At 39.5% G+C, this 13,557-nt stretch overlaps 1 protein-coding gene across 1 annotated transcript; it reads right to left on the bottom strand.

Moving 5' to 3' along the window:
* Window positions 1–2,875: 2,875 nt before the first annotated feature.
* LOC109988598 (complement C1q tumor necrosis factor-related protein 1) lies at window positions 2,876–13,330 on the bottom strand. The gene is made up of 4 exons (XM_020640137.3): window positions 13,121–13,330; window positions 6,137–6,276; window positions 5,832–5,956; window positions 2,876–5,314 (listed from the first exon to the last, which is right to left on the bottom strand). Exons 2-4 carry the CDS (start codon window positions 6,274–6,276, stop codon window positions 4,764–4,766), a joined length of 816 nt encoding a protein of 271 aa, XP_020495793.1. The 5' UTR covers window positions 13,121–13,330; the 3' UTR covers window positions 2,876–4,763.
* Window positions 13,331–13,557: the final 227 nt, after the last annotated feature.

Below are 13,557 nucleotides of genomic sequence, written 5' to 3'. Positions count from 1 at the left end.
ATTTCTTTTACGTGATTGTGCAGTTTGTCCGAAACATTACCATTGCACAGTGGTCTGATTTTGCACAAGAGACTCCATTAAAGGCCCCAAAAGCCCAAAAATAAATATAAAAACAAAAACAAAAAAAACTCCACTTAAGAAACCAATGGGTGTCACTGATACTACGTCCATGTTTTATACAGTCTATGGGTGCAAATTGCTGCGCAGGCAGTTTTAATTGTGGCAAAGAAGAAATGTTTTTGGTAAAACAAGTTGATGTTATTCTAGAATTATTCATTATAGCAATAGATAGGTGCATGAATGGGCATATAAACTGATACCCAATCTTACATTTTAGACATTATCTGAGGCATGAACATCTCTACTGACAATGCTGCTAAGGAGGCAAATTTCAAATGAAATGGCAGACTCTCGGTTGGCTGACATTTAAACTTTTAAACTTAAAAGTGTGTAAGTGTGTAAATAGTTGGTTTCAAGGAAATTAGTAAGGAACATCTGACCACTCCAACAAATACCTAATCTGTAGACCAGGCAGTCTCTGGTCAGTCTTGGCCTGAGCAATCCTTCCTTCCCTCTAAGGATGCTAACCCTGAGTTGCCAAACACCATATATTTATCTGTCTACCATCAAAAAAAAGAAATATTAGACCTACATTCTGTCAAAGATCGGCCCTTCTGAAGGCAGTCTAAAGTTATGAATAGTCTTGTAGCGCCTGCAGAGTCAGAATCCTCTTTCAACACACCTTCATTCATTGCTTCCTCCGTCATCCACCCACATTCATTTCACACTCCTGAAAAACAGCCACAGTGCCGTGAAGTCTGAATCCGTCCTCCAGGAAGGGGATTTGTATAGGTGTAAGTCACCGGTGTTACCTCGGCATGGAGCGTGTTTGGAAGTCTGTGTTATATCCGTTTTGTGTGACATCTTCGTCGCTGGAGGTCCGTTGCTGTCAGGCCGACTCCCGGTTGGATTTGTTTATTTCCCTGTTCCTGGCGGATCAGCTGTTCCCTGGAGTCAGGAGACGCCGTTTCCGATGGATCAAAGCCAACTCTGACTTAATATACTGACTGACTTCAAAACTTTGGTACCGTGAGTAGGCCTACCTGGTGTGTCTTTTGTTTGTTTGTGTTTTGATTGTCGCACCGCGAAGAGAGACGCTGGACCAAGTCCGGAAGTTGGTCTGGCAGCTGGAGAAGTGCCAGTCCACTTCCTGAGCACTGCCGAGGCGCCCTAGAGCAAAGCACCGAAGCCCAAAACTGCTCTGGAGCGCTCGCTGTGGGCAGCCCCCTCACTCTGAGACCTCTCCATTAGTACATGTCCATGGGATCCTGTTTGTGCATGTGTGTGTATTTCGGCCTATGTTTGTGTTCATGTTCATTAGACAGTGTAAAATTGATTTTCTCCTCGCAGGATTAATAAAGGATAAATTATGTTTTCTTTTGAGTTAGTTTCCTTATTTGTTTTCGAGGCCCGCGGTAAAAAAAACAATTTGAACATTGAACTGAAATGGACTGAACTGTGGGTTGTGGGTATACCGGAGTGAACTTTGATTTCCAAACACGCACATTCATTTTGTTTGCAGTGTGGTTGCTACATGTGATAATATATATTATTGAAATCGCATTGCTGTTTTGTTGGATTGTTTTGTGGCTCCTGCTTATGTCATATTTTGTGCAGGTTGACTATTTTTTGTTTACATATAATTTTTATTTGTCAGTCTTGACTCTGACCCCAAATGAAAACCTTGTCAAACCCGTTACAGTCCATAGAATTGACTCCAGAGTTGTGAAGTCTCCTACAACTCCTCAAACATCATTGCCCATGTCAACTGGAGAGTCCTCCTGATGCAGAGCAAATCTGGAAAATGGTCTGGTCCACTTCCTGAGCGCTGCAGAGGTGCCCTTGAGCAAGACACTGAACCCCCAGCAGCTCTCTGGCGCGTTCTGTGGGCAGCCCACTCACTCGGACATCTCTCCATTAGTGCATGACGATAGGATCCTGTTTGTAAAATGTAATTTCCTCTAGCAGAATTAATAAAGTAATCTTCTTCTTCTTCTTCTACTACTATCTACAATCATGCTACGATCTCCAGCAGTGCCTGTCCTCTGTGAACAACAACGATTTCCTTCACAACCCTGACTGGAAAAGATGATTTATGGGAAGAGAACCAGTATATCAACCAAAATCTGTTGCTCATTTTCAGAAAAGAAAACACTCCCTCCCTCTGTGGAATATGGTGAAATGTTAAAATTATTACCACTTGTTGTTGTACAACAAAGTATAATGAAGTATGACTGTTTCATATAAAGAAGACTGAGAGGTCTTCTCTCTCCAGATGGGACCATACCTACAAAGATTTAACATGAATGTTCTTCTTTTGTTGAACTTTCTTCTTCCTTGTGGTCAAATTAAATCTCAGAAGAACAAGTAAGAGAGCAGAATAAAGTCTACAATTGGTCAACATCATGAACTCTTAAGCCTTGATTACTTAATGGGCATCAGCTTCAAATGATGACAGGCTTATTACCCCTTAAGCAACATTTCTAAATGCTTTGATGTTCCCTCTTGTGTGCAGTAAATCTTCTCATCGATGTGCTGTTGAAGTCAACAGAAGTCTTAGACCGTTTTCACGCCCATAGTTTGTCTGCTCTGGTACCAATCATGGACTATTTTGTTACAATAGTTGGTCAGTGTTCACACAGGGACATTTACAAGCAGAATTCATTGTGTGATGTGTGAAGGAAAATACTTTCTTATTGGTCAGGGTTTCTTGCAGTAAATATCCCTAAATTAAAAAAAGACTAGTTAACTCCTGCCTGACTGTGGCTGCTCCAAAGACACTTTCTAATTTCAAAATAAACACAACGACACAAACTGATGTTGGCAATGGTCATCGCTTTTTATGTTGTTTGCATGTATCTCTGGCAAACGATACAGTGTGAAAATAAGACGCATCTGTGGCTTGAAAATAACATGTTGACACGTTTTCAGATTATGATCATTCTGTGTTTATTTACATGCAATGTGAAGCTACAAGCTAACTAAAGATCGCTACAATTAGCCTGCTAACAAAACAATGCAGCAGCTTAGAGCTTAATTATGGTGCGATCCAGTTTGATAACTCCTTTGTGCAAATGTGTGTGGAGAGGGGTTTGAGGTGTGCCGTTGGAGGAGAGCGGAGGATTCAGTGTGGCCAAAGAGGAGTCTGTTTTTGTTTCTACTGGTGCTCAAGGGGCAACATCTAGTCGCACATTCTTCCTTTAAGAAATTTCCTTTAAGAGTCTTGAATTACCACCTTGTAGCTATCCGCCCCTTGTTGTTTACATTTACAGTGACAAGGTTAGGAGGGTAATATAGATGTCAAAAATATTTGTGATAACATATTAAGGCAAACAAAAAATAATTACATAAGTAGGCCAGAAATAGTAATGATCTTCAGGAAGAATCAAAAAACCAGACAGCATCTGTCACGCTGTGTTGTTCGGCATAGCATCTGATTGTCAGTAAACCTCCGAACAACAGAAGAACATAAACACATATAAAGGGAGAAAATCCAAAATGGATCAGTCTTGACTGGACCTAAAAATGCCTGAAATTCTGTTAAATAACCTGTATATGGCCATTAAAGAAGAGATTTGTTTAAAACAAAAAAGATTATTGCATTAAAGGGATAGTTCGGGTTTTTTTCTGAAGTAGGGTTGTATGAGGTATTTGTCATCAGTAGGTATTTTCGCTACAGCAGATGCCGGCCAGCTCGTGACTTTATTTAGAACCCGTCTAGAGAACTGGCAGTGAAGCTCGCTAATACATCCCTGGTAATTCATACCACAATTATGCTAATTTTAAGAAAACACTAAAAAACAATGTCAGGCCAAGTGTACATAGTAAGAGAAAATTCTCAGCACCATACTTTTCTATCAGTAAGCCACTTAGTTTGGCAATATTGTGCTCCGCCTAAAGTGATCAGCTGCGGGCTCTGAAAGAGACAACAAATACTACCAAACTTAGAAATTAGCAATATTTTTACAGCAACTACGACACGCACTTTCACTATAGATCCTAGAGGATACTTCATGGACCAGAGTAAAAACTGCAGATGGAGACTCAGCAGGTTTAAAACAGAGAGGGGGAAACTTCTGTGTAGACTGGAGGACAGGAGAGAAGCGTAACTGTGAACTCATATCCATAAACCCAGAGAGCTACGAGTGGGACTTAGTAATAACAATACTTCAGGACCTTTCTAGATCAAGGGGTCCAAGCGGCTCCTTCATGGCACCTTCAGTCTGCAGCAATCGCCATCTTGCTCCCTACTGAATGCTGCTGTTTTATAGACCTCCTTCAAAAGTGTTATTTAAAGTCATCTCAATCTAGTATGCAGTAATATCAACATTTACAATATACTTTTTAAACTATAATTTTTTTGTATTGTTGTATGTCGCAGTTCGCTGCCACTCTAGTAATGCTCATGGAACGTGCCAACAGAGCCAGTATTCTCTGCTCCGTTTCAAATGTGCTGGGGCAGGGTTTGGGGTCCACTGTCTATGTGGAAATTAGCAGTTACTATTGACAATAACCTCATACAACCACTCTTGTAAAAAAATGACCTATGCCTTTAATTCCAATTTTATTTGTTTCTATTCTAAAATGTCTACAAGACATATCGTTTCATAACACATTCTTAATACATTAAGGTTCTTTGAGACCATTTTTGTCCATATTTACATGCTTTTGAGGTGCCATCTCCAACTTGTCCCCTCTCATCACTACAATTCACTCTTGGACTTAATCAGGTGTCCATTAAAGGTAATGTAAGAGTCAAACTCATCACTGAAGATGGCATTCTCCCTCTCGCCTTTAAAGAGTCTGACCCAGACCTGATCGCCACTCTCCAGCTCCAGCATCAGACTCTGACTCTGCATGATGGAGCGGTCACTGGGCTGGGCGTAGAGGATCACCACCTCCTGCTCATTGTGCATCACGTGCAGGTACGTCTCCTTCTGGTTCCACGTATGCACGTTCAGGCTGAAGTAGTAAATGCCAGGCACGTAGCAGTAGAACTTACCAGTGAACATGTTGAAGTGACCGTAGAGGTTAACGAGCTCTCTGTCAAAAACCAGAGTCTGGTAGTAGTCGTTGGATTGTAGACCCTTCTTACGAGCAACAGAGAAGGCGGCAAAGTAAGACTTGCACGGTTCACCAGGGAGGCCCATGTTGCCTTTGCTGCCCTTTACGCCACCAGGACCTGGAAGACCCAACTGACCAGCTCTGCCTGATTTACCGTAGTGTCCTCGTTCTCCGGTATCACCTTTCTCGCCTAGGAATAACAATCATAGTCATGTGCAAGATTTACAAAGACTACAAACACATACTTTTCCCCTGTGTGATTCAAGATTCAGCCAACCAAAACAACTAAAACTCTTTATGAATCAATTAAACTGTAACAGAAGTTCAATGGCCCAGTGCAGGCATGTTTATGAACTTGAGACGACAATGTCGGCGATCATAATGATCCCAATGTTTTTGGGGAATTTAGACACAAGAAATAACCCCCATAATGGGTGTCAAGGGTTACTCTTTGTGTTGCCATGGTGTCAAACAGATACACATATTGTTTGATTTCTTATAGAATCCTATCAAAGTTTGAGATGAAACGGTGTCTTGTTACTGTCCTGTTGTTGTATATTTTAAAATGTATGCCTTAGAGATGTGTGGATACTAAAAGTAATGCTCCAATGATGATGTTGATTTTCAGTAACAGTGTAACCTTTCTGGTCTTATTGTGTATTGAATAAAAACATAAAAACATGTTATCATATTTTGCTTGATCTCACCTTTGAGCAGAGTGATGTTGATCTGTGGTACAACTTTGTACTGGGGATACTGTTGACTGGAGTACTGATGGGGGGGCTCCTCTCCCGGGTCACAGCAGCGTCGACACTCCTTCACCTCCCTGCGCCTTTACATACAGTACAACTAAACCCAGGCATTCAACAGGGTCAAATACAGGCTCCCTTATTTTTTGTTCTTTAATTTATACTATAGACAAAGCTGAAAATAAAAACATTCCTTCTGCATTCTGATTTCTATACTTAATACTTCAAATGAATGACATAGTAGGTAAGGATTAAAAGGGTACCTTGCATCTTGTTGGTGGTCCTTTGGGTGCACTCTGTCCCAGCTAGGATCCGGAGCTTTTCTCTCATCATAAGGGGGGCGTGAGAAGTCAAGCGGACATGAACAGAGGAGCAGCAGGACCCACACAGAAGCTTTAGTCATCTAAAATACACAATAACAGTCCTTGATATACATTACTTATTGTTGAGTCTTATTTCTATTACAGACGAGATAACACACAGTGGCAGGCCACAGTCAGATATGACAAGAAAAATTCCATGGGAATGTGCCCAAGATGCATCTAAGTAAGATGTCCAACCTATTCAGCTGGCCCCTTCAGTGCAAGTTAGCATCAGCAGAAAACAAGACACGATGTACCGGATCTTGCGCTACCACCACTCCACAAATGGAGGTCGGTGCTCTCAGAGAAGGACCTTAGACGTTCAAAACATATATGATTCCACAGAATCATGTATTTGTCAAATGATGTAAAGGAATCAATGAGCGTAATGGTTGCAACATGCTAGCAAACAGCAAATGATGCAAATGATGCAACAAGCTGATCCCTTCATTTCTGTGCTACGTGTTACTGGACATAATTACAGAAGAAAAGAAAGAGTCAAAATCGTAAAGCAGTCAGCAACCTGCCCACTCACTTGCCCATTTTCCTGAATAGTATTCACAAATCAGTTCACAACCACTTCCTTTGGACTTTTTACCGTGGGGCTGGCTCAAATATATCTGGATTAAGTGGGGTTGAAAAATTTAACCATTTGCATTAAAGATGCAGCTCACTTTGGAAACGTCTTCGGAAACCAGAATCAGAATCAGAGCTTTATTTGCCAGGTATGCTTACACACACACACAAGGAATTTTACTAATAAGTTAGTTAATCATTAATGCTACTCCTGTTCTATCATCTAAAACCATTCAATGGTAATATAACATTTGGACACTTCCTAGCTAATGGTTACAACTGGTCCAGGAAGTTGCTAAACATCACCTGTTGTCCGAATAAAGCAAATGTCTTATAAATATGTTGTATAGAGATAGAGTCTGTAGCTTTTTCCTAAAAAAAAATATTTATAGACTTATACAAAAGTAATGCTGCTCAATTATCACTTATGGATCCACACATGTGTAGTGGTGACAGTGTCTGCAGAGACCCTGTCCTCTGTCCGTATTTTGATTTTTTTCTTTGGTTGACTCAGATGTTTCTAGGTTGGGTGTTTTTACCCGTGCCAATGATAGGTGAAACCTCTGGTTGGCATTTAACCATGGGCGCGGAGTTGGCTGCTTTCTGTTGGGGAGGCGGGTGCCGACTGGAAGCTTGTGGTAAGTCTACAGTGAATGGTTATGATATTAGGACAAGTAATTAAATACAGCAATGGAGATAATGCATGGGATAGTTCCTGTTGAGCTCCATTGCCTGAGGAAACTCACTCTTTTTTTTTTAATCAACCCAAAAGCGATGGAATTAAGATTCCCTTAATATATGAGCATACAAACTGAAACACAGCTGCATGACATTAAAGAATCATTAGATTATTAATTGGAGTAAAATGGCCAGTATGTGAATATAACTGATACAGAATATTCCAATGATTTTCTTTTGCTTAGTTAATAACATAAAAACGTGTATATATGTTCATATTCCATTCGGACCTATAAGTTTACACCAAACTGGAAGATTTGGGTAGTTTGTCGATTTTGCTTGTGTGCTCATAATGATGTTTCACTTCAAAGAATGACGTTTCATGTGGTTCAACCAAGTACGAATGATGACAGGCAGTAGGTCTGTGTGTCTTAAAAGGAGATTAGAATCAGGGGAGTGAACACATCAGATTAACTGCAGATTTAAATTCCCACTATGAACCCAAACGTCTTTGAACTTACACAACACATACACCATCTGCAATGTATTGGAGTAAAAGACAGCATGCCTGCCCAATGTTCAACCAACCATTGCTCATGACAGACTGCTTGTATCCATCTCAGCTGATCAACATTTTAAACGTGATCTGCCTTCTTACCCCCTTATGATCATAAGGGGGTAAGAAGGCGGAGAATGAGCTTCGTCTCACACAAACAAATGCCGAAACCCTTATCAGTAGCATCTGTGTGTCAAGCTCAATTTTAAGATTATATTATAATAAAATTCATACACTAATATACTTATGGTTTATTTTGTGACTTTCAGAGTAGTTGTCTCTCTTATGCACCAAAACTACAGCGCACCGCCAACCCTCCTCCCCCACCACACCCTAAGTGTTTCAACCTATTTCTAAAACGTATCTTCATTCAGGTATATAGTCCAAAGTTGATTCGGGCCTTCAGTAACAAAAAGTATTTTCTTTGGTTTGGAAAGTCTGTTGGTTTTCCTTTAATTGTACATTTGCGACAAAACTGTGCCATCATGCCTCTAACAATCTCAGAACCCATCTGCAATAATCGTCCCTCATCATCTGTTGGACAATACAAGCCTCTGAGAATGGATGGGAAGTTCTCCTTAATTCCATTGAAGCAAGCAGATTGCGTTAAACAACTTCCAGGCAAGACTTCCATTTTCATGTGGCGTTTGTGTCTGCAATGTAAACGCCATCATGTCTTTGCCCATAACATCTCAGAGTAGCACCAGTTCATCTGCTGAGTATCAGTTCAATGTTAGAATTAAAAAGTCAAGTTTTTCCAGGTCTGTCCCCAAGAGGAGAAGAAAATAGCTTCTAAAATGTTTGTTGAATGGAGGATGGTTCGACCATTTCTGTTGCGTTTCAGTTATTCAGGTAAACTAAACGCTGATTGGCTTTTGCACCACAGAGTTCAGCAGATGTATGTCTCGTGTTTAAATGTTTGATCTTTATTTGATTGTTAACTTCACATTTAATGCAGATATCTGCATATGTGTATGTCATTGGCCTGCTAATGTTCTGCCTGTTTATCGTTGTCCTCACGGACCGTTGCGTCTCTATACGCTAAAGCCTGCTGATACGTAATTGGTCAATACAGCTCGGACTACAAATGTACTACAAATGGAAAGCAGAACACTTCACAAGCCGAATATCCCAACACCTGTGTACAGATTTCACATTTCTTTGTAGAATCTGTAAATGCAGATGAACCGTCAGTAGAAGAAAGACGGATAATCCTGATCTTTGTGTCCATATGAAACCATTTAAATTACAATTAAAACACTCTACTTCCATTCTTGTTTCTTTACAAAAGCATGCTGACATGACATGCTATAACAGTTAAAAAACAAACACGCTAACATCAGCCTCAACTGACACAAACAAGGACCAATAACAGTTCCCTTCTTGTAGCTTTAAGACTAACTGCAGACCTAACTAAAAGCCACTTTCTGACATGCTACTCCTGAAATAAATACAGCCACAAACCACATTCTCATGTCTACATAATCAATCCAGTTCCTTTTATGTGAAAGTCACATCCTTTGATACAATCCTTTAACTGTGCCAAAACAATGTAAACTTTCACTTTTTTAGAACTTAAGGGTCATCAACTACATAAAATTGCCTCCAAAATGTGTAAAATGTTACTTAATCTAAAGGATGGATACTTTTGTCTTACAAAAACAGAACGAGAGAAGGGGAAGATATGATCTTCCAGGTTTCTGGATACCTGTGCAGGTTTGAAGTCATGACTTCATAACATACTGGAATGTAGTGGGTTCAGACGCGTTTAAACCCGCTAAAAGAACAACAGACCCAAGAGAAATGTACATCATATAATAAAACAACTTTAAATTAGAAGTCAATACAGAGGCTTACTCTCTCTTTTATCCACAGTTAGAATTCCTCCTGATCTGGAGCGCTCTGTTGTCTCACTTGTTGTTATCAGGGAGCGACGTTAACGACACACTGTAAAACCTGATGAGTTAATTGAACTCATTATTAGCTTTTTTAAGTGACACTAACTTCATTTGCATGTTATTGTTGCATGTATTAATAAGTATTATTTATATGTTTTTTTTATTTTGAGTTTAATTTAGTTTTGAATACTTTGATAATTAAAAACTCAGCTTAATTCAAACTTAAAACAACATTTTGCTTAAAACATTTGTTGAAACCGATTACTTCAATGTTTTTAAGTTGCTTTGACACAATTTTCCTAAATACACAAATTCTTAGTGAACATTAAAAACATTTTAACAGAACTTTCAATGCATTCACTTGACTAAAACATTAGCCAAACATTACAGTAAAAAAAAAACCTTCCAGCAAATTAGTGCAAGGACTTTGGCAAACAGCCATCCTATGATCATTTATGTTCAGAACATTTACATTTTCCCCAGTTCAAGATTTAATGTAACAAACATTTGTAAATATCAAAATGATTGCCTCAGTATAAGCAGCATGTCAAAACATCAGAATTACATATACGTGAGTAAAGATGGTATCTCCTGACCTGTCCTCAAAACACAGGAGCAAAATAAAGTATAGATATAATATCAAACTTCAACCAAAGAAAGTCTGCTATTGATTGAAAGAGACGTTAAAAGTTCAGAAACAGTAAAACTAAGAAATAGTTCACTAATGTAGGAAAATGGTCAGATTCTGTTCCTTGATATAGCACAAAGCCGATGACGACTTAATATACAGAGAAATATAAAAAAAATACCAACTTCAGCAAAATCAGTGTGGCAAAAAGGTGTAGCAGTTCAGGCAAGCCTTCACATGCTTGCGTGTATTTCAGCTTAGGTAATTTTTATTATATTTGTGTGTGCATGTGCTGGGAAGCTTGCATAAGACAATTTTGACAAATCTGTACCCTCCTGCACGGGAGGGAAGGGGGAGAAAACTTGGAAAGACACAGAGTAGCTGCAGAGGGTCCTCCTCTCTCAAAATACTGTATTTACAACGACAAAGATTGCAAATTAGCACCCTGTATTTTTATAATACAGTCAAAATAAATGATCTTTCAAAGTTTGTGAACTACAGCAACAACATTGAGCACACAGCAATAAATGTGTATGTCAGAATATGAGGTCCCCTCAGACTTACATCAGGATGAGATGAAGAGTGGTCACTCACACCAAAAACATTTGTTTTTGTAAAGCATGAGATTCCTTAGTGACCAACAACAGTCTGCAGTTTTCCAGCCCTTAACCCCTTTACAGACTTTTTCCCACGGATCAACTGGACAGTAGAGAAATTAATGCTGATTGATAAACAGCTTCTAAAGACTTGAGGAGATCGTTCCTGTGCATGAAGTTACTTCAGTCTGAGAAATCCTCAGCTGAACTTCTTATGAAGGGAAGGTTGACAGTCAGGCTTCCAGCAGAAGAAAATCTGTTCGGAAACTAATGGATGCATTGGGGCGTAAATCATTTCTTTATCAAGACTGTAGCTTGATATGATTCATGCATTTTTCTTCAAAGAACAGAAGTCCATTCATATAATAATTTAGACACATTTGCAGTGTTGGTCTGTCACAAAAAGCCCCACCTTAAGAGTTGAGACGGTCATTGCATCCTGTCTCACCAAAATGTGGTGTAAAAAGTACTGATATACATTGGTAAGACAATATCATGTTTTTAATACTGTATCAATTCTTCAAAAAACACTGTAGTATTCTAAAGAATAGTTTAAAAAAGAAATGAAAAAAGAAATTAATATAAAGGCAAATGTGCAAAGTAGCTCAAGTGATTTCCATCAGCAGCGATGGACTTGACACTTTTTACAAGTCCATGTCAAGTCGAGAAGTTCAGAATTACGTCATATAGTGGTCCACTTCCTTGTTAGAGCAGGGGTGCGTTCTCAACTCTAGCGGACTGTATTCATGAAGTCCAGCTCTTCAAGCAGACTAGGGCACAGTACAAGGGTACTGTACGAGGACACACGGATCCAATTACAAGGACTTTGGGGTCAAGCGCACTCGGATCCAGCCCTGGGTCTTACAATTTTGAGTGTTGCAAAGCCTACCTCAAACCATGAGGGTTAACTTGTTCTATGCGATATCATTTTTTTCTGAATAAAGACGGACTGGCTACTATGGATAGTGACGAATGTTTCTCAGGGCAACTGGAAAATACTGCAAACATTATCAGGCATACAATAATGAAAGCCAAAGCCAATCTGGTGAGCAAGCACTCATCTTTTCACAATTCAGCGAACCCCAATCTAAAAGTCAACCTCCCACAAAGGTTGAGTTAGATAGGCCTAGCTGCTAGAGGTTTCCACTAAGTTGGATTGTAGACATAAAAAGGTGTGAAACGTTAAATGACAAGTCATTACTGAGCCAAAGATTTACTGTAATCTCACATAGCATAAGCATTCATTACTAACAATGTTGACCTATACTACAGAGTTTACTTTAACAAGTGATGTTACTAGGTCTATCAAACGATTAAAAATTGAATCAGGATTAATTACATTTTTAATCGCATGTTTGAAATTCCATAATTTTGTATTAAATAAATGTGGCTTTTATTTTGAAATAAAGCAAGGACCTTCTGGTAGATCAAAGGTTATGACATTACCTTAACCACACAAACAAACCTGACTGAGAAGTAAAATGAGACATTCAAAGATGCAGCAGTATCATTCTTTGCCAGGGCAATACATCAGCTCAAATTCAGGATTCAGTTTTAAGTCTTTCTGTTCAAAAACCAGCACGATGCTTGGCTGAAGTTGATGAAGTCGAACACAGATTAGCTGCCATTTATTTGTCTTTGTTGATATTTAAAGCTATCGGTCCTCAGAGAGGAAGTACAGGGCATCTAAGGTCTGATGTCTGGGAACGGATTGTCCTACAGTTGCAAGTGCATTTATCTGTTAGGACATGTAGGATACTAAGTGGAATCTCTTTGCAAGTGCAGTCATTAGTGTGTGAGCGAGCACCAAGTTTACAAAAAGCACCTGTTGCCAACATGCCTGGATGTTATATGATTCATTTGTTAAGCATTCATATTACTGCATCAACAACAAACAGCTACTATTTGACCTTTTGCTTAAAAAACATTTCATACAGAGTAGAAGAATCTCACTTTTGCAGTTGAAGTCCAGTAATTCTTCTTTGGAAATGAAAATAGTCTTGATTTCCCCTCAGTTTCTGTCCCACTCTGCAGCAGGCCTTGCTTTCTTTCTGAGGTCGTTGTCCTGTCTCTCCCTCCTCAGGTCATTCTTTTTCTCCTCTAACACAGAACACACACACAGCGTCTGCCAGAAAGTCTTGCTCCTCCAAACAAGTGTGGAAGGAGTGGGGGGAGTGGATAAGAGAAGGAGGGGGAGGAGATAAAGAGAAATAGTGACGTCTGAGATAGAGGAAAGCAAAGCTTAATGGCTCTGTGGAGGAGGAGCTCGGAGCAAAAGTCCAACCCAGCAGGGAGAAAAACAAAAACACAGCAGAGAAGAAACACATGAGAGGTGGGTGTGGGAAAAAAAAACACAGAAAAGAAGAGTGAGGAAGGAAGGAAGGAGGGTT

The sequence above is a fragment of the Labrus bergylta genome, chromosome 21, assembly GCF_963930695.1.
Source record: "Labrus bergylta chromosome 21, fLabBer1.1, whole genome shotgun sequence".
NCBI lineage: Eukaryota > Metazoa > Chordata > Actinopteri > Labriformes > Labridae > Labrus > Labrus bergylta.
Note: the sequence above shows the minus strand (reverse complement) of the source record. Positions and strands in the feature narration are given on the sequence as shown.